Here is a 26,401-nt window from a genome sequence, read left to right as displayed (position 1 = left end):
GACTGAATTAAATTAAATAGCGGCTGATAACTACATAATCCAACTTTTCTGGAGCCCCTCTTCCCTTCTTTCACATTCAGGCTCCCATATGCTCTGATTGATTAGCAGCAGAAAGAGTTTCTTTTAAAGTTTTTTATGTGCATATCTGCTCAAGATGAATTCCCTAAGATTTTTTATGACTGAAGATATGTTTATTTCACTGATTTCTGAAGTATATTTTTCCTGGATATAAAATTTTAGGCTAGTATTTTTTTCTTATTTTAAAATTTTACTTCAATTTTTTCTGCTCCCTATTGTTTCTTATGAGGTATCAGCTGTCATTCTTATCATTTTCTTTGTTTATGTAATCCATCTCTTCCTTTGGCCAGTTTTAAGATTTCTTTTTGCTGATTTCTCAGCAGTTTGGCAATGATGCACCTAGATATGTTTCATTATAATTATCTTTATTGGGACTTGATGGATTTCCTGGAGTTGTAATTTGATCATTTTCGTCAATTTTGGAAAGTTCTTGACCATAATCTCTTCAAATATTTTTTTGACACCAATATCTCACTTTCTGGGACTCCAGTTGCATATAAATGTTCCTCATAGGTCATGACCTGCATTGGATGCTTATTCTAAAACTATTCACTGCCAACATTATATTATTCATACAGGGTAAAATGGATAAGGGGGCTACTATCCTTAGTAGGCTACTATCCCACACTGTAGTCATCTCATTACCTGGTTTTGTTTCCTTCATAGTACTCATCACTACCTAAAACATCTGGTTTAGTAATTTGTTTTCTTGTTTAATATCTCTTCTACTCACTATGATTTAAACTTATGAAAATAGGGACCTGATATGTGTTGATTATAGTCGATCCCCAACACCTAGAACCCTGCATAGCTCAGTAGTTACTCACCAATTATCTGTTGAATGAATGAAGAGTGGTAAGGGGGAAAGCAAGGATAAAATTTACCACTTAAAAAGGAGGCTTTAAAAATGTAAGTATTAGTAAAAACCATTAAACAATTTGTAATACTGAAAAATTGTTGGGCTATAAAAATAGATTGGAAAGTGAAAGAAATCTGTTCATCATTCAGTGAAAAAATAAAATACTTTTGTATGAATTAGGCTTAATCAGTTATAATAGAATCATAGAATTTCACAGCTGGAAGGGATTTTAGAGATCACATCCAATTTCCTTATTTAACAGATGATTACCCATAAAAATCAGTGTGGTATTTCTATTCTGCAAGTGATGATGCTGGGTCAAGAAAAAAATGCTGTATCTCTTTTCACGCAAGAGTGAATAATTCTTGAATTTACCTTGAAGACGAGGGAACATGCTTTACATCTCTTTAATTCCTGGAAGCACCTAGCACTTTTCTAAAACTGAGAAGGTAGAGGTTTGGGCTTTCTCTTCTGTCAGGTGAGGTCTTGGGCTGGTAATTTCCAAGCGCTCTTCCAGGTCTTACATTCTAGACATGTCATTGCGTTTTCAAGTGCTGTGAGATCCATCAAGCTCTAAGGCCTTTCTTTACATCCGTATTCTTTTCTTTGTTTAAAGGTATCATGCTGTTAACCTTTCAACTCCTCTGTGGATTGAAAACTCTCCTGTGGATTAAAAACTCTCCTGGAGGATGTAGTTTAATATTCCCAGCCAGATAGTAGAAGGAGAAGGTACTGTCATGAGAGTTGTTAAAAATGGTCTTTCCTGTTGTAACTGACAGAATTCATAGCTCTAAGGAAATTTACTTCCAACACTCAGTTGATAGTTGGAAAAATGAGCACCAGCAACTTTAACTGACTTTTTCAAAGTCGTGTGGGTAGTCAAATTTGTAAGGTCATAAGACTAAACATATATCTTCCTTAGTGTTCTTATTTTCTTACCACAAAACTCAAGTGGTAGAAATGTCGGTACAGGGTCTGAGCCCTTATTGGAGCACTGTGGGATTGGCAGTTATGAATACTAGCACCTGTGTTCTTCTCATTCTTTTGAGAATATGAATTTCCAAGCTGCTTACTTTAGTAATAAAATAGTATGTGTATGCTCACAATTGCAGAAGCCCACTGTTTATTGCCTTCTTCCATGCTACATCTGACCCACAATTAAGTATTGATACATCTACTTCGATCTTTGTAAACTTGCTGGCCTCCTTGAACTCACTTATTTGAAGGATCCGAGGGAAGGAGAGATGGTTTTAGAGTTGACCCCTATAGTTCCAGCATTACTAAAGTTGCAATTACCTGCACACCGTATAATCAAGGGTGAGAACCTAGCTACTGGCCAAATAGGGATGCTTACAGAGCTGAAATGCTTCATTCCCATAATAGTACCTTTGAAGCAGGCTAGATAGGAAATCAATAGACAGATTTGGAACCTGGCAAAGAGTCCACATGGACATCCATACCCCCAAGATGGCTGCTGGAAGACCCTCACAAGATTCTGCCATGCAGAATGAGACTTCTTCTGGAAACCAGGAGAAGCCCTAGATAGTCCCCAAGGACTTTGTCATTGGGCCCTCCATGGGGATTGATGGGTGGGGTAGTCAATTAAAACAGCAAACAACTGGGACTCCTCCTATGCCATTAGCAAAGGGGCAGAACAATTAATGGTTTAAAAAGCTAGTGTGAAGACAACTTGCTTTTTCTTGCGCTCTCTTACCTTTGCCTTGTCCTGGTGCCTGTCCTGATGCCAGTGCCTGTGCCTGTTCCTGCCTTCTGTGCCCTGTTCTCACTGTTTTTCCCCTTCCATCATGGCCATGCAAGTAAACCCTGGGCATTTATAATCTATAATGGGGAATTGTAATCTGTAAATTAGCCTTCTTTGTCACTCTTCAGCCCCTTCCCCTCTACCTTGGACCCTTTTCTCCCATTTCTGTTCCCTCCCTACCTTAATAAACTACTGGCTAAACTAACCTGACATGCTCTTGAAATTCATTTCTGCAGCATAGTCAAAAACTTAGACAAAATCCAGTTACATTTTTGGCACTGCCACCCAGGGGGTTATTGGTGAGAGAAACAATGGATCACAGCCTGTTTAATGCCTTCCTTTGATTACCATTTTAAATGAGTTTGCCTGTGAGCCCCCACAGGATATAATCCTGGGAGGGAAGAGGCCAGGGCATGGGAACTCTCTGTGTCCATGCCACACACTCAGGCTTGTTAGATTTGACCCCAGCCTGGTGATCAGGGACACAGGGCAGGTGCCCAAAGGAGGGCCCTGCCAAGACAGAGGTTCCCTGGCTGAGTGCCAGGCACTGTGAAGCCACTTTTGCAAGCCCTTTTAGCAGCTGTTGGCTCTGCCTTCAGGCCTGACTGCCATGGCCCTCTCCTGCTCTCTCCCTTCAGTGGCAGCACAGCAGTGATGGAGAGCCGGGGTCCTGCACTTCCCTGCAGGACTACACCTTGGCAGACCCACCTTTCTATTCGACTATACCCAGCTACCTGGTCTGGGACCGATAGGAAGACAGCGGCATGCAGGGCCAAAATGGATACCATGGGAGTTCCCCAGGGCGGGCTCAGGCCAGGACACCCATGCATAATTAACCTTTACTTACGTTTTACCTTCCTACTTCCTACTACTGAATTTCTCATTACAGGTTTGTGTTAAAATACTTTGGAATGTCTTAAAAACTATAAAACTGAAAATGCCTTCACTAGCAAGGAAGTTATTGCCTCAGGGCCCTAAGGCCTGTTAGCTAGAACAATTGATCTCTTGGCTTAATGGCCTTTTAATGGCTGGTCTAACTGGGAAACTACCAGACTGTAAAGTCTTAAAATTAGGAGTGCTTTTAAGACCTCTGTAAGAATAGGAAGAAGTTCTTTCTGCCCCTTCTTCAAGGAGCACTATTCGGCTTGGAAGGCATCAGATCTATTTGATCTGTGTTCCAAGTCCAGAATAGCCCTGGAAACCCCTGGCAGCAGGGGCTCTGTGAGTCCCAGGCTGGCAGGAACCAGAGAAATAACTATGAATGTCCCTCCAAGACTTGAAGGCTTTGGTGCTTTGATTCAGAAAGAAGTAAAATGATTCCTGAGATGTAGCTCAGGAGCTTCTGTTAGGCTAACAGTGCAGTCTTGGACCCTGGAATGTAGGGATCCTGAGAACCAGAGCAGTAAACTCTGGATGGCCCCTATTCCTTGGGCCCTTCCATTCACAAGACAGCCAAATGTCCCCTGTGACTAATTTCAGATGCTTTGATTTGGGGTAACTGCTCCAGTGTCTCCCACCAATCCATCTTGAGTGATTTGGCCTGAACTTCTGAGTTTTCAAGCATCTCCCAAGACCAAAGTTGGACCCAGGGATGTCTGTCGGCAGGGCTCTGGATTAAATTCTAAGGATGCTGAGACCAGAGCAGCAGCTCCAAATTATGTAGAGTGGTGAATGTTTTAGTTAGACTTGGACTCTGGAATGCCAGGTCAGTTGACTAAAAAGTGCTTCTTCATTCTTCCTAGAGTAACGGGCATGGTCTGTAGCCTACCAGTAAACTCTCCATAGGAGGGTCTTTTCGAGAATCAGGAAAATTTGCCTACTGCTGGTCTACATGGTTACAGTATAGCCAAGAGCAGCCTCTGTATAGGACCCTGAATTCCAGTTAAATCAGTGTAAAAGAGAAGGACAGATATATCTGAGGGAAGCCCAGAAACCTCATGTCATGTCTCCTTAAAGAAATGAGGAAATGTACCTCAAGCTTCCATTAGTTTAATCTTGGTTGTGCCTATAAAAAGTGTGAACAGAGATCAAGATCCAGACTGGTTACTAAACCTCTCCTGGAAAATAAGAAACCTCATGTGCCATCAATTAAGATCAAAGAGTTCCTAGATAGACTTCAGCATTTTCAAACTCTCTTGTGCATTCAAACCAGGCCTTCAATACACTGCAGGTTGCCTCTCCATTTGTGTTATTGGCTAGGTTGGTCACTGACCCGTAAAACAATAAAGGTATCTACTACATCTCTGGTTGTGCTCTTGAAGTCGATGGAGACTATGTTGCAGATTCAAACTCCTGAAGCAGCTAACGGTGGCTTGATATAGCCAAATGTATAATGGATATCACCTCCAGACTGGCACTATTTCATAGTGCCCAAGGGTGCTATGTACCAGGCGGGGGCAATACTAGAACCTACCTTCCTAGCTTCTCCCTAGGGTCAACAGGGCTACAGCTTGCTGGGTGTGTGAAGGACATACCTAGTGGAGCAGTGATCACCAGGTTACTGTGAGTAGAACTTAAACACAATTGGCTTTATGGCCTGCTCCCATGGAGAGATAACATATATGGCATTGCAAGCCTGGAATTTAAATCTGTTAATTGCAGCTCAAAGAGAAACTTATGCACTGGGTAGTACCTTAACTAGTATTAAGTACTGTTTATATCTCCTACTCTAGATATATGCCTGATGATTATGTTGATATCTTTTCTATTCTAGACCATATGAAGAGAAATACTGAACATGTTAAAAGTCCTGGTAAACTTCATTTTCTAAGTAGTTAATAAACATGCCTGTAATATAAAGGAATACCCACTTTGCCTAAGAGCAGCAGGGGCAACAACCTTTGTAATTTAAAAAGCCACCAAATTAACTTGGGAGTGACCTCTCTGTCTTCTTCCCACACCAGGTGGAAGACATGCTTAGCCCAGGTCTCCCTCCGAGCCCTTATTCCAAAACCTGTCTCTCTCATACCCTGGGAAGGACTGGCAGATCCACATGCCATCCTACCAGGGCTAAGTGGTTTCCTACCAGATGGGAAATGGCAAACATGGTGGCTAGGACCCACTTCAGCTTAGCTCCTTTGACTTAGTCTATGGACAACCTTTCCTCACCCAGGACCTGGAAACCAGGTTCTGATCAAAACCTGGCAGGAAACAAGCCTTACTCTCAATTAGAGCCAAAATGTAAGGAAATTTACTCTGTAGTTCTGATCACTCCCACAGCTATTAAAGTTAAAGGAATTTCCAGTTTGGTGCACTTATCCCGTGTGAAGCCAGCTGCCAAAAAAAGTTCCAACTCACCAGATGCATCTGACAAGATGTAAGAGTCCCAGTCATTGGGTGACCTGAAATCTTTCTTCAAAAGACAAAGCTAAGTAGTGTCTGTGTCAAAGTCAGCTGTTCCCTCTAACTCTAACCCAAATGTTTATTTTTAGGGGGAGGGCAAACCAGATGCCCCCTAAGAAACCCTGTCTGTTTTCATCTCCTATAGCATAACTAAAAAAGAGCAATGACCCTTCTAATTCCTCTCCTATGGGAACTGGCATTGGTAATTTATACCTAACTCTGTTGCCATTGCATTCTCTTGCTAGAGATAACCAACAGCATAAAATCACTGAAAAAATACTATTTCCCACCAACTTCAGGAAGATACAGCCTTTGCAGGCACCTGGCCTTTTCTACTTTTGTGGTCCAGTATCCTCTTAGTGGGACAATATATCCTCAAGATTCTAATCAAGTTTATCTCTTTTTGAATCAACATCTTAGCTAAATGAGGACTTTATCCAGCTTCACCCAGAATGCCAGCTCCATCTTCCTCCAACCATGATAAAATAGCAGGAGGGTCTTACACCTTGTCAGGTAGGGCCTACTGCCCCTAACCAGCAGGAAGTAGCTACAGAAGAAAGGCCATCTCCCTTCAGCACCCCTTTAAGAATAAAGGTGTAAATTCTCTGAGTGGGGGGAATGAAGCAGGCTAGAAAGAAATCAATAGATGGATCTGGAACCTGGAAATGAGTCCACATGGACATTGATATCCCCGAGATTGCTGCTGGAAGACCCTCACGAGATTCTGTCATTTAGAATGACAGTTATTCTGGAAGCCAGGAGATGCCCCCAATGTTCCCCAAGGTCTTTATCATCGGGTGCTACTGGGTGATTGATGGGTGGGGTAATCAATCAAAACAGCAAACAGCTGGGACTCCTCCTGTGCCATTAGCAAAGGGGCAGAATGAGTAATGGTTTAAAAAGCTAGTGTGAAGACAACTTGCTCTCTCTTGTGTTCTCTTGCCTTTGCTCTGTCCCAGTGCCTGTCCCGGTGCCGGTCCATTGGCCTGTTCCTGCCTTCTGTACCCTGCTCTCGCCGTTTATCCCCTGCCGTGATCGCCATGCAAGTAAAACCTGGGCATTTATAATCTATAACGGGAAATTATAGTCTGTAAATGAACCCGCTTTATTGCTTTTCAGTCCCTTCTCCCTTCCTCCGTACCTGGAACCTATGATGTGTTATTTTCTTCCACTTCTCTTCCCTCTCTGCTTTAATACATTACTGGCCTAACTCACCTGATGTGCTCTTGAAATTCATTTCTGCAGCACAGTCAAGAACCTAGACAAAATCCAGATACACCTTCATCACCTCAGGGGTCCAACACTGGGCTCTCTCACAAACAGACCCAGGAGTCCTGGTAAAATTGTAATATTAACCAAGTTTGCCTTTACTATGATTCTCTTACCCAAATCCCCCTCTCCCTCCCATAACCTCATATTTTCCAAGTTAGAGAAAAGCATTTGAAAGTACATCTCCTTTGAAAGGTTACGGATGGACTTAATATGAGCCTCAGAGTCAAAGCATTTGCATTTTAAGGAGAGCCTGAAAAGAGTTGGGAAGTGGACTTGGCCCAATGAATAGGGCATCTGCCTACCATATGGGAGGACCACAGTTCCAAACCCGGGCCTCTTTGACCCATGTGGAGCTGGCCCATGCGCAGTGCTGATGCGCGCAAGGAGTGCCGTGCCACGCAGGGGTGTCCCCCGCGTAGGGGAGCCCCACACGCAAGGAGTGTGCCCCGTAAAGAGAGCTGCCCAGTGTGAAAGAAAGTGCAGCCTGCCCAAGAATGGCACTGCACACACGGAGAGCTGATTCAGCAAGAGATACAACAAAAAGAAACACAGATTCCCGGTGCTGCTGATAAGGATAGAAGTGGTCACAGAAGAACACACAGTGAATGGACACAGAGAGCAGACAACTGGGGGGGAGGGGAGAGAAATAAATAAATAAATAAATCTTAAAAAAAATAAAATTAATTAATTAAAAAAATAGTAATCATAAAATAACTCTTGGTGAAGCAGGATCTCAATGCTATGTTAGTGTTCACCACGGATGGTGGGAGCGCTACTTGTTTTGCAGCAAATGGCAATATGATTCTCTGCTCAGATACAGTTTCTCTGGTTTAAGTTTTCTAGAAACTCAGACCTGAATCTCCACAGGCTTTGAAATCCCTGGCGCCCTCCCCTGAATTTGAGCTTTGAGTAATTTGCAGGACAATGGGCCTTGAGATTTCAGTCTGGTCTCTTCTAAGTAGTAGGGACTCTGGTGGTTTCAAAATAAGATTAATAGAAAAGGAGTCAGAACTGATGAGGAAAGGAAAAAAAGTTAATTGGGAAAAACCTGAAGACTCAAAAGTGACTTTATTACTGGATATCTAGACTTGAAAAGTCTTTGCACTGAGAAAGTGAAAATACAGACTTTTGAGTTATCCAGGCAGAAGGAACTCTGAAACAAAAATAGAAAATATTGTGATTCCCAAGGAAGTTAAAACTGGAATCTGTCTCTTCTGTGATTAAAAAAAAAATTTGGACACAATGTATATCATAAAATTAACAACAATAATTCTGCTGTCTTCCCTTTGAAAGAACTTGGGAATTTATTTAACCCTTTAGTACCAATGATCTCACTTAGCCTCATGAATAGAGGTTTCACTGCCCTTGTCTCCAGCTTTTTACATCGGAAAAGTTAGGAGGGGGTCTGGAATCAGACTGCTGTGATGCGAGCCATGAGAGAAGCCTGGGGCGTCCTTCTAGAGGGACATGGCTTAGCTGACTCGTTGAATTACATGGGTGTTTGCCTCAGTGGAAGCTGGTGGATAAAAATGCCCAAAGCCAAGAAAATAACCTTCAAACTGGGTCAGTCAGGAAAATGAAAGATGTTAAGATTTAAATATAGCCAACTGAAACCAGAGTACATAGACATTTTTTATAATCATTTTTATTGAGGGCTGGCACTTAAGACATGTCTTCGAAATTTACAATTTGTAACATGTTAATTGTACCCTTTAACGCAGTATTTGCTAGATATTTTGGAAATTATTTTTTTTCGTGAGAGAGTCTGAGGTTTGTTCAATAGGAACTTTGTTGTACTGTGTTAAATGTGGTTTGGGATGCCAAGTGCCAAAGGAATTGACTTTGGGAGGCAGCTTTCTTTAATTAAAATACAATATATTTTAAATAAAAGTTAATAACATTTTAAAATATCTGTAACATTGTAAAATAATTTATAGTGTTTTTTTTTTTACAGTGACAGGATTCATTTTGCGGCCACTAACAAAAACACACAGTATCTGTTGACTCCTAGCCCTCTGGAGCTCCAAGTTCCAGATGCTTCTCTCAACCATCCATCCCAGCCTGCACCCACTCCCCATCCCCCCAACCCCCACCCGGTCCATTCTGACACATCTGTCAGCAGCCCTCTGCTGGTCACTCTTTACAGTTCTCCATCAGGCTCCCCTCTGCTGCTTGATCTGATGAGGAAGCCCCATGAGAAGATGGAGAAAAATAATCAGACTGTGTCTAAGGGTTTTGGGACACAGAGAAAGTGCAGGCTGTGGACTTCCCCCTTTGGGTCATATAAGCCTATCGAGGGAAAATAAGTGGTGGATGTTTATCAGGGCTTAGTCACCGCAGCTTTACCATGTTCATTTACCTTGTGAAATTTATGAGCTTATGATTCTTCTCAGAAATACTAGTCCTATATTTTTAGGAAGTGGTGGAATCTAAATAGATAAAGTAGACTTTAAATGAAGAATCGCAAACGACTTGCATTTTTAACGAAATATTTGAGACCAGTTCCATAACCATATTTAAAACAGCTTTTCTATAGAATCTGCCTCCATTCGCTCAGACAAAGCCTACTCCACCCCCATTTCTGGTTGGTCTGCCTCTGTGAAAGTCCTCATCCTTCTTCCAGCCATCTCGGGCTTAGTCACGAGTTTTGAATTCTAAATCCTGAGCTCCCTGTGGCCAGGCTTTTTCCTGTGAACCACAGTCCAAGTAGCTTTGCTCAGTGCTCCTGTAACTTTAGCATGACTGTGCCTTAAAAGAACCTGTGCTGAGAATAGTTCATTTTCCCCCACTTAGGTGTGCGCGTGTGTTTGCACATGTGTGGCTACTCCATCTCATCTCCCATCTCTTAAAACCTTCATTGCACTATTACCCGTGCTCTCACTGGGCGTTTCCCACTTTGTGATGTGAAGGTCTCTGATGGTAGGTCTTTCCCTTTAGTAAGATTGAAGGCTCTGAAGGCCTAAATTCTGACAACTCTCATGAAACAGCCAGAAGAGTCCCTTGCAAAAAGTAGGCCCTTAATGGCCTAACTTCGTACAGCCCTTTCCATGACATCACCAAAGGGCACCCAGGGTTTGGAGGCAGAATACATACTGAATCCAATTCATCTGGAGAAAGCTGCTACTTATTATTCACGGTACTTAGTAAAGCTTGGGCTACCATGAAGAATATTCCTTTTGGAGAAGTGTAGGCACTAAATACACAGTCCATAGGGTTTTGTCAGAACGCCAGCAGCTCTTCGAAGCTCACCTGCCTCGGCGGTGCTGGCAGACTTCCCAGGCAGGGCACTGACCGCGTGGAGGCCTGAAGACTTGCTCTGGCTGTCGACCGCCAGAGACAGACGCCAGCGACGCGCCTGCCAGTGCAGAGGAGCCCCTGCCAGTCCAGAGCAGAAGGCGCAGGTTCATCTGCGAGTCGTTAGTTATTTAGCAATACTGAAACAGACCCACTGAAATAATTGCAGCTTTGAACACCCTTGTTTCCATAGAAACCTGAGAAACCATCCATCCCAGGGAATTAGGTACAGGAGGCTGGTTCGTGTTCCGGCAGAAACACTCTGCACTTGACGTTGCCCCTCTACTGTGGTTACTGAGGGCTGCGTTTGGAAGCAGCGGAGGGAGAGGCGTCAGCCGCCCGGCTACGAGGCCCCCCTCCTCCAGCAAGCTCGGCACCAACCTCATGCAGTGCCCTTGCTGCCAGGGAAAGAGAAACTGGCGGTCTTGAAAGCTAAATGAACCGATTTCACCTCCGATGCACAATGGTAGACATCGCAACCTCTAATTATATAAATGTTATGTGCTCATCATCAAAACAGTAATTCCTTGACTTCACAAAATCTTTTTTGAGTTGTAGGATTTTAACACCACGATGTGTGTGTCCAACTCAGATATGTATCATGTCTGTGTACCTTTGAGCTCTGTGGTTTGTGTGTGTGTGATGGCAACAGTGAGAAGGGGTAAATCTCATCTTCCTCTGGGGTATGTGCTACCTGGAGTCTGCTTTGGAACAATAGCTAGATGGTCATGGGATGGATAAGTGACTAGAAAATGTTACTAGATGATATTGATAGTCAATTGTGTTTGATTTTATAGTGGAACATGGATGCCAGGAATGTCTTCTCTTCTGTCTCGTAGATCTGCGATACATTCTGCTTAACTAATGCTACAGACTATCTTTACAGTCACTGGTAACTGACAACTTGTGCTAGGTGTGTCCTGTTTCTCTAGAACTTCTTATTAAATGCAAATAAGACTGTCACCCCACAGGGAATTTTAAAAATTTAGGCAGGGTTTAAACTATAAGTACAGGTTCCCCCCTCCAAAAAATAATCACCTCTTCCAAACGTAGCTTTGTGATATCAGAACAAGTGATTAGGAAGTTCAGTATAGTTCTCTCTCTCTGGCGCAAAGTTATTAACAAGCATATATTTTTCTCCACAGTAAAACCGACCGTAATTGATGTTGACATTTATGTAAACAGCATTGGGCCCGTGTCATCAATAAACATGGTAAGATGTGACTCTATTTTCTTATCTTATGATCTTTGCATCCATCCTTGCTTACAGTCTAATTCTGGATTTCCGTTTGTGATTTATTGTACATTTACAATTGATTTCTTAAATCTGTAGCATTTATTGATAGTTTAAATGCTGAAAATGGTTTAAACCAAGAAGCAGAGTGTGTGGCACTAGCTGTGAGAATATGGATCTAATGATTGGGAAATATTCCCCTCCTCCCACCTTCCACATGTGTATTTACAGCGCTCAGATTTACAGATGGGATTATTTGTAATTTTACAGCCATTGATTCTATTTGACCTCAGAAATGCTAGACATGAATATACATGACGGTTTCTTTTACAGTTCATATATGGTTCCTGCTTTCAAGGCTCGGTACACCTTTCACTGTTTCTTAGGAAAGGATCTGCGATTACCCACCCAGCTTATATTTGTGTCAATTTGAACTGTGCAAGCATGTATATTGTATTTATTAGAGAAAAAAGAGAGAAAAAAGGCCTTTCTCTGAGTGGGGTATTTCCGTAGGCTTAAAAACAAATTGAGCTACAGACGTAACTCTTTTCTACGAGAAGAAAGCCTTTGCCTGTTAGGAAAGTGCTCAGCTTTGGAGGCTGCGTTTGCATGTTCGAACTGTAGCTAAGAATGTCCTGTGAGGGGCTGCCGGGAGTGGAGCCTCCCGGCCTGGGGTTCGAGGATGCCGGGAGCACATGGCTGTCGTTTGTGACCCCGGTGAGCTCAGCAACGTCTGTGCGGTGGGGCTGGCCATGTGTTCACGGCTACAGGTGGGAGGCTCACGCAAACCTCTTCCTTCCCGTGTGTGTGCAGTGGATGCAAATGACCTCTCCAGAATTAGCAGCAAAATCCTTTCATTGCCAAATTTTAAAAGTGTTCCTCTTTTATCTGATGTTATATGTTACATGTAGGGGTAACATTATAATTTATTATTTACTTAAAAAAAAATCCCCATGTCATCCATAAACTAGAGTTGGGGCACTAGCAAAAAGATAACATGAATGAAAGGAAGATTCACCTTGCACAACTGATGAACCGCAGATGGCTGTATATGAAAAATAAATGATAAATGCAATAGTCCCTTTTCCTGATAAGCCATGTATTAGTCAGCCAAAGGGGTGCTACTGCAAAATACCAGAAACTGGTTGGTTTTTGTAAAGAGTATTTATTTTGGGTAGGAGCCTACAGACACCAGCCCATAAAGCATAAGTTACTTCCCTCACCAAAGTCTATTTTCAATGTGGGAGCAAGATGGCTGCCGACGTCTGCAAGGGTTCAGGCTTCCTGGGCTCCTCTCTTCCCAGGGCTTGCTTCTTTCCAGGCTTAGGGTTCTTCTCTTTCCAGGACTCTAGCACAAGGCTTCAGCAGCAAACTCTAACATCAAAACTCCAACATCAAAGACCCTCCCACTCTGTCCTTTGCCACACCAAAGGGCGGGGACTCAACGCCCTTCTGGCACAAGAGGTTTACATAACTACTTAATCAAGTAAACCTCTGAATCCAATATAATCTAATATGTCCAGAGGAAAAGATCAGTTTACAGACATAATCCAATATTTCATTTTGGAACTCATCAACAATATCAAACTGCTACAAGCAGGTATTCAGTTGATTTCAGAAAGATATAGTCACTTATTTATTTGTTTCTTATTCTGGAGTTTTATTTTTCTTACCTTTGTTCCACAACACTTTACTCAGCTTCTTTATGTCTAATGCTAAACAGTGTGCCTCTGTCAATATATAGTTATAAAATCATTTCAGGAATAATTCTTACATATGCATGCTTAGGGATTGTTGTGAACTCCTATAACTTTGAGGTCTACTTTGTGCCCAGAATTAACCTTTGCTCTCGGAATTGATGGAACAATTTCATTGGAAACATAGGATGTAGAGGAGGAGGCTAAGTACTTGACAGTCACCCACTGGACAGGAGGACTCTGCTAAAGGTGGGCACCAAGTGATGCAAAAGCAGACAGAGGGAGGAGTAGACTTCCGTGAAGATGGCACCGAAGCCTGAAGCTCCACCAATATGCAGGATAGAGCCCAGAGGATAGGGCCTCGGTTCCAGGCAGGAAGAGAGGGTATGTGGCCCGGTTAGGGGGTATTAGTCACGCTTCTCCAAAGCAACAGAACTGAAAGGATACCTGTGTGTGCGTATGTGTGTGTTTATGTATACGACATATGTGTGTGTGTGTAGATATATGCATACATGCACATACACAGATGTTATGCAACTATGGACTGGAAAGCACAATTCCGTTGGGTAGGTTGTTAGCTGGACGCTCTGATGCAAGTGATTCTGAAGTCTGGCAAGTCTGAACTCTGTAGGTTAGGGTTTCAGCTGGAAACTCCACTCAAGGTGATGCTGAAGTTGAGTCCACTTTCCCCAGGGGAAGTTGGCTGACTGTAGTTGAGGCAGAAATTCTTCTTTCTGATATCTTAAATCCTCAGTTCTGGCCTTTAAGACCACCAACTGATTGGCGGTAGAGACTCCCCACGTTGCTAAGGGCAGTCTCTTTTGTTGATTGTAGATGCAATCCATTGTAGATTCAATCAACTGATTTTAGATGCAAATCCATTGATGAAATATCCTCTCAGGAACAATCAGGCCAGGGGCTTGCTTAACCAAACAACTGGACACAATAGCCCAGACAAGCTGACCCATGAAATTAACCATCACAGGGGAAGAAGGACTGAAGAGCCATTTATAATAGATGACTAGAGGGTAGGCATGGCCACCCAGCCCTGGGCCTGCTGGGCCGGAGGAAGATACAGGTTTGTTCAAAGCAGACCCTGGCATGTGGGAAGTATAAAACCCACTTCATCTGAGCTACCTGTAGATTGTTTTCATGGATTAGTTCTCAAATCCCGTAAGATCTCTAGCAGAACCCCCCTTTTGCCCTTTAAAGAGGAAAACCTCCAGCATGACACAAAGTGCTGTGATCAGGGATTTTCTGTCTTTTGCACAGATCCCTCCACCATGAGGCAAGGAGTGACCTTTTTTTTTTAAAATTTATTTTTCTTTATTTATCTCCCCTTCCCCGCCCCCTGTTGTCTGTTCTCTGTGTCCATTTGCTGCGTGTTCTTGTTTTTGTCCACTTCTGTTGTTGTCAGCGGCACGGGAATCTGTGTTTCTTTTAGTTGTGTCATCTTGTTGTGTCAGCTTTCCGTGTGGGCGGCGCCATTCCTGGGCAGGCTGCACTTTCCTTTGCGCTGGGCGGCTCTCCTTACGGGGCGCACTCCTTGCGCGTGGGGCTCCCCTACGCGGGGGACACCCCTGCGTGGCAGGGCACTCCTTGCGCGCATCGGCACTGCACATGGGCCAGCTCCACACGGGTCAAGGAGGCCCGGGGCTTGAACCGTGGACCTCCCGTGTGGTAGACGGACGCCCTAACCACTGGGCCAAGTCCGTTTCCCAGGAGTGACCTTAATCAAATGTCCGGCGGCACTGTAAGACCTCCATCCCAAAAGAAAAGCAAACGCACTTCAGCATCATATACCTGCGTCCTCAGCCAGATACCACAACTTACCAACGATGGATTTTTAACAACAGGGATTGGAGTAGAAAACTTTTCTATTAACCTTTCTTTAAAAAAAATTACTCAGAATATCTTGACAATTCCTTCAGCCCAACTATTTTTCTAGGGTTCACCAACACATATGGGTGTCCTATTATGTCAACAAATGGAGGCAACTAGCTAGGTGCCAGTGGGCAAGCTGAAGTCTAAAAAAAAGTGCTTTACTGCAGAAAGAGTCATGTTTAAAGTAAATGATCAGCAGAGGTGAAGTGGTCCAGGCAGTTCCACTGTCTAATTTCACGAGGAAGAGATAATATACTACTCTCCTACCTCAGCAGAACAAAGCAGGAGCACCGGAAAGCATAGAAGAGGCCCATATGTACACTTGTTTACGTATTTACTTCCTGCTCTGGGGGAAGCACATCCACAGGCAAACCGCTGGGATGAGAGCATGAATGAAGCGAGATTCAGTGCCGCAGAGGAGGGAGGGGTCCAGCTGGCCCGAGAGCAGGTGGGGCGGCGTCCTGGGGGGCTGGGGAGCTGCTCCTTGAAGGATGAGCGTTGCTAACTGCTGCAGCCAGAACACTTTGCCAGGAAGTCTAACTGATACCTGGCTGCCCGCACCTTGTGGAATGTGTCCGCAGGCCCACTGTAGCCAGTGCAATGCAACTACACAGTTCGAACAATGTCAAGTGCTTAAAAGTGAAGTGTGGAATGAGGAGTTAGAGTAGTTTAGTGGGTTTGGGGATTGAGTTGGCAACAGAAAACAAACAAACAAAGAAAATGGGGCTAAAGCCATCAGATTAAAGAATATTTTTTGGGTAATGGAAGAAAGTGTAGTATTGATCTGGAGAAAGTGGCCACGGTAGTTGCTGAGGGCAGGGAAAGGGAAGAAGAGATGTGATGTGGGGGCATTTTGGGGACTTGGAGTTGTCCTAAAAGATATTGCAGGGTCAGATGCTGGACTTTATATATCCTGCCATAACCCACTGAATGGACTGGAGAAGAGTGTAAACTACAATGTAAATTATAATCCACGTGGTGCAGCAGTGCTCCAACATGTAGTCACCAAATGCAATGAATGTGCCACAATAAAAAAAAAAGAATATATTATGGGGATAAGAGCACAGTTAAGAGATGTGTGTAGGGTTGATTGATGTAAATTTTTCTTTAGGTTTTGGTCGTAAAGCTAAAGCCTGGTAAAATGATGACATCTCCAAATAGCCATTTATCGATCAAGGAAAGAGGGAAAACCATTGCAATTTCGATTTTCTTTTTTCTCCTCCCCTTCTTCTTTCTCCTACACTTTCTGCTTCTTCCTTGATACTATTAATACTGAAGATTCAGTTTCAGAAGCTCATCTGGCTAAATGAAAATGAAGTTGCATTTCAGTTCCCTGTTAAAAGATTATTTTGTCTATCTATTCTGGCACTGCTCATGCTTTTATAGTTATTGAGGAAATTAGGAACAGATGGGTTAGTGGAGAAGGTTCTCTTATAAAACTTTCATAGCATCCTCTCTTGTCAGTCATTATAAGATACCTAAACACGTACCCTTCCTCATGGAAATTGTACATGGATTATTTCAGGAACCTCTAAGGGGCATTAAGGGGAGCTTGTGAATTTCTATTTAAAAATATTAACTATAAGCACCCTTTTGGGAAAAGCAAAGAAGAAACCCAATGCTCTGATGCCTTTTGTATGCTACCAGTCCCATCTCACTTATTCTGCACACAGTTATTGTGGAGAAGGTATGGTCATTGTCCACTTACTGTGTCGAGTGGGCTAAAGCACATCGAGATCGCAAAGCATGCCCTCTGACTCCAAGCCAGCTTTCATTTCTCCAGGTGATATAGAAACATGGCGGCAGCTGTCCAGAGCTGCGGCCTTAACGTTGGGCTGGAGATGAGCGGGGCTCAGGGTGATGTCCATCGTTGATGGCTCAGTTTTCCTTTGCTTGTTGAAGAACTAGCACTCATCCATCCAAGGAAGGCTAAGGCATGCGGTGCATCAGCAAGATGTGGCCACAGTGGCCCCACCCTGGCTGTAAGTGCCTGTCCCCTGGAAATCAGTGACCTGCTGCACAGGCCCTGGGCAGCAAAGCCCCACCATATAGCCTCCTTGATAGGACACTTAACCTAAAACTTACAGTGCTTAGAACGTCAGAGCCCCCAAGAGAGCTGTGGGAGAAAACCAGGCTGGGGGGAGTTTCTGTGAGGCTGTGAGCCTCCTGCCTGCCCCAGCCCACCTCGGGCTGAAGCTTTAAGGGGCAGTGTGGGCTCCACATTGTCACTGGAAGGAAAGCCCTTGGGAGGTTAGGAGCCCTTTCAGGCTAATAACAGGAGAAATGTGAGTAATATTTAGACTCTACAAATTATAAAATAAATCCTTAGAACCTACTGGGGGGACCACGTGATGTAAAATGTAACGATTTCTGGAGCTTTATTTTTACTTTTTTATTTTTTTAATGATTTATTTTTTATCTATTTCTCTCCCCTCTCCCCCCTCTCTGCCCAGTTGTCTGCTGTCTGTGTCCTTCACTGTGTGTTCTTCTGTGTCCACTTGTATTCTTGTCAGCGGCACCTGGAATCTGTGTCTTGTTTTGTTGCGTCATCTTGCTGTGTCAGCTCTCTGTGTGTGTGGCACCACTCCTGGGCAGGCTGCACTTTTTTGCGCGGGGCGGCTCTCCTTACGGGGCACACTCCTTGCGTGTGGGGCTCCCCTATGCAGGGAACACCCCTGTGTGGCCCAACACTCCTTGCGCGCATCAGCACTGCTTGTGGGCCAGCTTATTGCATGGGTCTGGAGGCCCGGGGTTTGAACCCTGGACCCCCCACGTGGTAGGCAGATGCCCTATTCGTTGGGCCAAATCTACTTCCCATCTGGAGCTTTAAAAAGTGTCTGAGAACCAGAAAGAAGATGACATGTAAGGGTCTTTTTTGTACCCAAAGAATCTACAACTGCCAGCAAGACAGTTCCTTCCATCTGCCCCCTAAGATCTAAGCTCCTTCTCAGGCTGAGGCAGAGCTGGCACCCCCCCCCCCAAATCCTCAAGGCTGGGCAATGAACAAACATAAGGGGGGGCGGCGTGAAATCATGGACGAAGTTAGCGTATTAATATTGTGGGAATGAGAGAACCAGCGACATTGTTATAAAGATAGTGGTCACCAGGGGTTCTGAGGGGAGGGGAGGGATCAAGAGGCAACCCATGAGGCATTTTTTAGGGTATTGGAATTAAGTGTAGACCACAATGTTAACTCTAGACTTTGGTTAGTAGCAGTAGTTCAATATCTATTCATCATTTGTAACAAATGTACCACACAGCTGTATTAATTGGAGATGTGAGAGGGGAAGGCAGTGGGGTATATAGGAATCCCTTATAATTTCGATGTAACTTTTTTTGTAATCTAAAAACTCTTTGAAAATAAAGTTTATTTTACTGACAAAGGGCCTTTTGGAACCTGAGATTCAGTCTCAAACTATAGAAGGTACTGAAGTGAGTGGGACCTCACAAGGCAAAGACCTGCTTCTCTCTCCTCTCTCCCTCTTTTTTTAATTAAAAAATATTTAATTAAAAAGGTTAATATTACGGGTTACTCAGTTAACAACGACAATAAGAATAAATTTGCGTCTCCTTTCAATCACCCTTCTATCCCTATGATCCATTCCACAGGCCCTAGTAAATACCTCTCAAGTGAAAAACTCTCAACACACATTACCATCAGATGCCTTTAGGTATAAACGCATAGACATTCTGCACACTATAGACTGTGCTATGTCTTTAGGTTGCATTTTTGTTAGTTAATAGATATATTTCTCTTGCTCTAATAAAGTTAGCTAGCACTTATTCAGTGCCTCTGTTGTTTTAAAAATTTCATCCTTACTTAACTTAGGAGGTTGTGGCATATTCCCAAAGTCATCTATCTGGAAGACGATAAAGCTGCCATTTATACTTTGTCATAACTAAATAAAAAGGGAATCCGTGTGAACTATGCTAAAGGATGGGTCTTAAATGTTAAACTGGTGAGTTAAACTGATACTGCATGCTGTCTTTTCTTTGTCCTCCAGGAATCTTGCAAATAAGCAACAGAAAACCACTTCTCACCATTTTGTTTAAAATATTAGAGATGTTAACTGATAGGATGTGGCAGTCATGCCTATTATGTGAATGAATATGAACTTTTCAGCCATTTAAAGTTATCTATAATCATAATAAAATATCTGTCCTTTGTTAGAACAGTTCTTTCACATAGAATCCTCCAAATACATGGATAACTTCTTATTTTCTTTTTATCTTGAACTTCTCCATTTCTTTTGGGTATTTCACAATTGATTTCCCTCATTCTTCTTAATATGAGCTACATTATGTACCTCTGAAAAGAGCACCTTCTTTATGCTGCATACAGACATCTTTATCTACAAGTGAAGGTCATTGGCTTGATACTTCCTATTAAAGGATCTAAGGAAACAGTCACACTTTACCTTAAGAAGTCTGTGCATCTAGTGTGTCTGGAGGCAGGTTCCCCATGCAGTTTGACAGGACATGAGGGGCAATCGGGTCATGGATTGACTGGTAAACCATGCCGAGGCCATAACAGGCAATGAGGCACCTTTACAGGTACCAAAGTATGGTTGATCATGTGCAGCTTTCAGAGAAGTCCCTCTGGTAGTGTTGTGGAAGATGGTTGGCAGAGGCTGGCAAGACTGAGATGGGGATACACGTTAGGAATTAGTCGTGGAGATACTGCTTGAGAAGTGCTATTTTCTGAATCCAAATGGTGACGGACTGAAGAGAAGGGCATGGATTTGAGAAATGTAACTTCAAGACATGATGATTTATTGCATGTAGACATTCAGGAACTGGAGAAGTTATGGGTGACTTACAAGCTAACAGTGTTCATTAATCCAATAACTATTTCTGAATGCCTGCTGTGAACCAGATGCTGCACCAAGTGGTAGGGACATGCTGGTGAAAAGAATGAATAAGGCCCCAGCTCTTATGGGACTTGCATTCCTCTGGGCTAAGGCATTGAACAAGCAAATCCAAACATGATTATTCCAGATTTTGACGAGTTCCGTGGAGAAATTAAACACAGGGGTGGGGCCAAATCATGAAGGCTTCTTTAGACAGGGCTTGGGGAGGGGAGGAGAGGAGAGGGAGCTCAGATATGAGAGCTCAGTAATTCAGTTTATGAGGAGCTTTGTTAGATCATGATTAGGTGTTTTGGGACTTATTCAAAGTTTGGTAGAAAACCTGTGAAATGTACCACACTGGTAAATGATGTAATGTGGTTTACCTTTTAGGAGTAATGCTGAACCCTGACTCTGCAGAGGGTTGAAGGCAGCCCTGCCCCCCAGATACGGAGGGAAAGAGTTGTACTGCGAGCCCTGTCAATGGGCTGTCCCATGTTCTGTAGGTTCTTTTACTATGATACCAGTTTTCACATGTCACCAAGGAGGTGCCAGTCAACCTCTGCACTCAACACATCTCCCATGGGCCTCAGCCCAGACTCAGGACCACCAGCAGGCTCTGACTGCCAGCGTTAGCAGGAGCAGCCTATGGTTTCCCTCTCTGTACAACCGCTTAGCGATGACAATGCCAACCCCAATTCTGTAACTTCCGTTTCTGTTTCATACCATATCACTAATCTCAGCATATCCCTACAAATTAGGGATTATCATTCCCATTTAATGAACCAGGACCCAAGACCCTGCCCACAGGGAGCCAAGATCTTTGGCATATGAATGGCATGTCCTCAATCTCCTGTTCTGAGAAGCAGATCTGTTTCTCAGCATCCAAAGTAGCAGGAACTGGGTCTCCTGGTCAGCCTGGTAGCCATTCTTACCCCAGTGCCCCTGGGAACAATGGGGCCACCATTGGGGGAAAGGAAGGAGGGTTGGGGTGGAACGCTGAGCATGACCAAGTTTGAGAGGGACTTATGGGGAAGAGAGAAGAACAGTACCTCCCAGTCTGGCACCACACGTCCAACCTCACTGGCTATGGTGCCCCACTCAATACTTTGGATGAGATCCTCAGGATGGAGAACCCCATATGCAGAGGGATGCCATGCATTGTGGCACACTGGGAGCCACAGTGCAGTGTGTCCTGGACACCCCCACGTGGGCAATAAACACTTGTTCCTATACCTGTCTATTCCATTAGAACGTGAGATCCTCCAGGGCACAGATTTATGTTTCTTTCTCCGTTCTCCAACCTAGCACTGATGTAAGACTGCGAGCTGACCTTCAATCAGTGTGTGAGGAGATGTGGATGAAGGAAGGAAAGGAGTGGTCTGAGGGCAGGATACATTCAGAGTTGCCGCTTGACAGAACGGGAGGGGGAAATATTTAGGGATGTATGTTCTGGGGGGAAAGGGTGTATGCATTCTGTTCAATAATCCATCATAGTACCCAGACAATGCCTAGCACAGAACATGAAATAATGGTGTGGAATGAAAGTGCCCAGAGTTGTATGCTGCTCTCTAATCTCTGTGCCTCTAATAATATCTGCTGCCAGCCTGGTGCTGGGCACATGTCCACATTAGGTATTTTTAACCAGACAAGTATTTGTGTGCCTTGTTTCACTGAACAAATTGAGAGGGGAGAATCAACAATATGTCTAATACAGAAAAAAACAAGAAGGGATGCCTTCTTCTGTGGTTCCATCAAGATTCTGTTCAGGCAGTTTAAACAGTAAGAATGATTTAGATTTCTGGAAAAGATGCTGCAGTTCAAAAGCATGCAAGTTAAATATCATGTTATGTCTGGGGATTATTTCCTTTCCAGTGGTCAGATGTTTTGACATTTTTTTTCCCCATAGAAATAACCACAAACATCATTTTAAATCAATTGTAACAGAAGCAACTTACATTGTAACCAGAAATTTTCTGAAATATGTAGAAACTACCTGGCACATCATCAATAACAGCACTTTATTCAGGCACTCAATGTCAATCATGGTTTTCTGTATCACAGACCCATTGCTCTCCAAAGCCAGACATTCTTTTGTGACAAAAAATCACAAGATGAATGAATACCCTAGGGTTACAGCCATGAAAATTTAGATTTTTCACCCATATTTTCCCTGTTTTGCTGACATCCCTGGTGCCAGTTGGGTCATGGAATGAGGTTACTGGGCTCTCTGATTCCATGAGCTGAATCTCGTTGACGCCACCTGCTTTCCCTGTCTCTGTGTCAGGTTTGGTAGAGTTTTCTGGATAAGAGGAGAATCGACAGGCTATGTCTAAACCTTTCCCACCTTGGGGCTTGTCCACCCCCACTGTTTTCTAATGTCAAACCACTTCAAAGGAGCCTTAGAGGAAAGGATATGAGAATGTGGTTCAGCCACTCAGGGGTGTTGAGCTCCACAATTGAAAGGGCATGCGTGGTGATGGGCAGAGGCAGAAGAGTAACTGACATGCCAGGCCATGTCAGGAAGGCACAAGCCCTGGGCCAGTTGATTCTGGCAAGGAATGACTTGGGAAAAAATGATCACTAAAGAGAAAGAGTGAAAGGTATACATATGTTACCTTTTTTCCTATGCAAAGAATGAGAAGATGAGCAAGGGAGGCTTTGGTTTCCTTACTTTCCTGGGGCTATTGCAGGTTTCTGGGGCTTATAACAAAGTAACATAAACTGGCTGCCTTCAAACAACATAAATTTACACAAGAAATCTGAAATCAAGGTGTCATGACAGCTGTGCTTCTTGTGAGGTTCATAAGACTCTGGTGGTGGCTTATGTTCTTTGTTTGGTGACCTAATTCATTCTCTTGCCTCCGTCAAATGGCCAATTTCTCTATTCATCTGCCTATCTCCAGTTATATTGGGGTCCTATAATGCTAATCCAGTTTGGCTCCCTGAGGGGCTACTCCACCTTCTCTCTCACATCCCCTTTAAGTCTCCTTTGAAGTGGTTTGATATTGGAGAACAGTGGGGTGGTTGGGCCCCACAGTGGGAAAGATATGGGCATGTTTAGTATGGATTCTCCTGCTATCCATGCATGTCTAACAGTCCTGAGGCAGGGCAAGTGGGTGGTGTTGATGAGATGTCAGTTCAAGCAGTCAGAGAACTCATCCCATGTCCAAGATCCTATTTCCAGATAGGGTCCCGTTCATGGAACCGAGGGTTAGGACTTGAGCATACTTTTGGGGGGACATGAGTCACTCCATAATGCTTGTCTCTGTGCTGCCCAGCCTGGGGGGTAGCGTGGTGGGTAGTGGGTGGGAGATGGTGATGGTGGTAGAGGGGCGCCTCCCTCATCCCTGCTCACGTTGGGCTTTAACAACTCCCACTCTCAGATGTCACTGGGGCTCCAGCAGTCTTGTGGGCCACTTTCAGCCCATCGCACCACCTAAGTGTCCTCACACTGCCTGCTCCAACCTTCCACTGGACTGGGGGTCCTTGGAGTAGAGACCCTGCTGGCAGCTGGAGCCACTCCCTCCTTGGCTGGCATGTGCAGCACCTGCAGGCTTCAGGCTGCTGCTGGGAGATGGTGTAGGTGGATTAGTGCCCCAGGTGAGGAATGGAACCCAGTGACCTCCACTTCCATGAAATGAAGATGATGTGGGGAAGCGGATATGGCTCAACTGATAGAGCATCTGCCTACCATATAGGAGGTCCAGGGTTCAAATCCAGGGCCTCCTGGTCCATGTGGTGCACTGTCCCCACAAGCAAGGAGTGCACCCTGCAAGGAGAGTCGCCATGCGTGAAGAAAGCGCAGCCTACCTAGGAGTGGCACTGCACACACGGAAGGCTGATGCAGGAAGATGATGCAACAAAAAGAGACACAGATTCCTAGTGCTGCTGAGAATGCAAGCAGACAGAGAAGAATGGACACAAGAGAGCAGACAACAGGGTGGGGGTGAGGGAAGGGGAGAGAAATAAATAGAAGTAAATCTTAAAAAAAAAAAGATGTTTTGAGGACGCCAAAAAGAACACTTCACAGGGCCTAGTCAGATTCATAAACCCCTAACTCAATTTTCCAGCTCAACTCCAGGTGAGGCCCACTTTTTAAAGCAGTACATTGCAATGCTCAGAACAGCACAGGCTTTTCTTCTGTTAGCTTTCTACTGTTTTTCAAGGCACAGCAGTATTCCAGAGGCCTGTTTTAAGAGAGATATGAGCCGTCGTAGCTGAGGGCGGCTGACCTTCCCTTCCTCTCTTGGAAGCAGCCGTCGATAACTCCCTGATGTTCTAACGATGCCAACGAGCCTGACAACTGCCCCGAGGTCCCCCTGCGGAGGTCCTTCAGATGAACTTCACCACGCCTTGGGAGAATCTGCTTGTTTATTTCCCCAGGAAGTTCCTTCCCAGTTAGGTGCTGGCCTTCTCTCCTCTTCTCCTGTACTCCCGTCTTCCTTTGCCTTTGCCAGCCAGGTCTTTGCTCTGGCTGTGCAGCTGCCCTGCCTCCTGCAGTTCTACCCTGCAGGCCAGGACAGCAGAGGATATGTGGCCCTTAGGATGAGGCCAGGGTCCTGGGCAAGGGGCAGTCCAGCTGACTTGTGTAATTCCCACTGTCGGGACAGTGACAGGTGCTGCATGCCCAATGCCCGGGGTTTGGGAGAGCAAGCCCTGTACCGTATTGCAGTCCGCATAAACCACCTGCACAGCTGCTGCCTTGTCCACTTGCTATCCTGTTAGAGGGCAGAACTGCAGCAAAGCAAGCGGCTGGGCACGGGGGGTGTGCAGCTTGCAGCTCAGAAGGAGGAAGAGCTTTGCGCTTGAGCGGAGCCGCGGGCAGCGTGCGACGTGGCCGGCCTGCTCCGAGGTGGCTGGGATTGTCTCCCAGAAACGGAGTGAGGACTGTTGGGCAAAGGAAATTTGCACACAATAGTCTTGAGCATTTCTTCCAAAGCGAACATCCTATAATTTTCTGAATTTAAGACACAAAAGGGGAATTTGATTTTTTAATACTGACAAAGACTCTTGAAATTGCCTGCCAACAATTATTTTCGCCCATGATTTGCAATGTCTCACCTTTTATTTCTCTGCTCTCTCTAATCTGCCCCATCCTTCTCTTTCATAACACTGCCATCTAAAGAGAGATTCATCCCGGGAACTCTAAAAGGAAATGAAAATTAATTGGAGTTATCAAAGAAAGCAGTGAAATACTGTTGTGGGTTTTTTTTCCCTTTTGGTTCAAAGTTACAACTTGGAGATTTTAGAAGGATGTTTGAATGAGGAAAGCAATTAAGGTCTAAGCATTTTACAAGGAATTTACATGAAATTGAAAAGTGTGAAGTCTTTTTCTTTTACCTCTTGAAATTGTCCAGCCTTTTCTGAGCACCTCTGTCCATTCCAGTCAAAGTGTCCAGCAAGAAAAAGCACCACTGTCTCATCTGTGCCAGGGCCTAGGCGGTTCCCAAGCAGGGGACACCTCCGATGGGGAAATTGCTTCTTTAATGGTGTTTGTAGACCAGCCTTCCTGGGAATTTCTCTCTCTTTCCAGCTGTGTTTCATGGGTTAAAAAACACTGAAGAATAGGTACAGGAGCCATCCTCAATGTTGCTCTCTGCATAAGACATTCTATAATTTTAGGATCTTTCGAGTTTTTGTGTTTTGTTTTTGTTTTTTTTCCTTTAGCCTAACCTCCATATGTGATTTCTAACTTCTTCCAGGATCGTCATGTGGTTATCCAGTAAATACCTCTCACCTAGTAAGTTCTTATCCAAACACCCTAACTAGTCCCTCTAAATAAACTCTCCCTTCTTGGTTTCCATATTGTTAACAATGTCTTCCTTTACTGTCAGCCGAGCAAACAAGTCGACAATCAAAGCACGGAATCCTCTCTGGCCTTGTGCCTTTTATTTCCACGTCTTTCTTGCCTCCAGCCATGCTGGCCAAGGGATTCGGCCCGTCTGAAGTCTCAGCTCTAAACCAAGCAGCAGACTCAGCCAGGGGAGAAGAGCAATCAGTCCTTTGACCAACTGTGTCTGCAAGGAGAGATCATTGCAATAGCTCTCTGGTGAAGTTGTCCTGGAATTTAAGCTATAAGAAGCCATTGGTTTCCAAATGGATAAAGGAATACCTCAGTTCTATATGCAA

The 26,401-nt window shown here is 44.1% G+C and overlaps 1 protein-coding gene across 2 annotated transcripts in view; it reads left to right on the top strand.

The window, feature by feature from the left end:
• Positions 1–26,401, top strand: part of GABRG3 (gamma-aminobutyric acid type A receptor subunit gamma3) — a 672,352-nt gene that overhangs the window by 56,387 nt on the left and 589,564 nt on the right. Inside the window, exons 1-2 of one of the 2 annotated variants that reach the window (XM_058294810.2) lie at positions 10,846–11,073; positions 11,753–11,820. In XM_058294810.2, the coding sequence (XP_058150793.1) occupies positions 11,064–11,073; positions 11,753–11,820 (78 nt within the window). In that variant the 5' untranslated portion in view covers positions 10,846–11,063. Of the gene's footprint in view, positions 1–10,845; positions 11,074–11,752; positions 11,821–26,401 lie in introns of those variants that run through there. The other variant, XM_058294809.2, reaches the window with a different exon arrangement.

This window comes from Dasypus novemcinctus, chromosome 3, assembly GCF_030445035.2.
Source record: "Dasypus novemcinctus isolate mDasNov1 chromosome 3, mDasNov1.1.hap2, whole genome shotgun sequence".
NCBI lineage: Eukaryota > Metazoa > Chordata > Mammalia > Cingulata > Dasypodidae > Dasypus > Dasypus novemcinctus.
The sequence above is the reverse complement of the archived record's forward strand: the minus strand, read 5'-3'. Positions and strand labels throughout refer to the sequence as shown.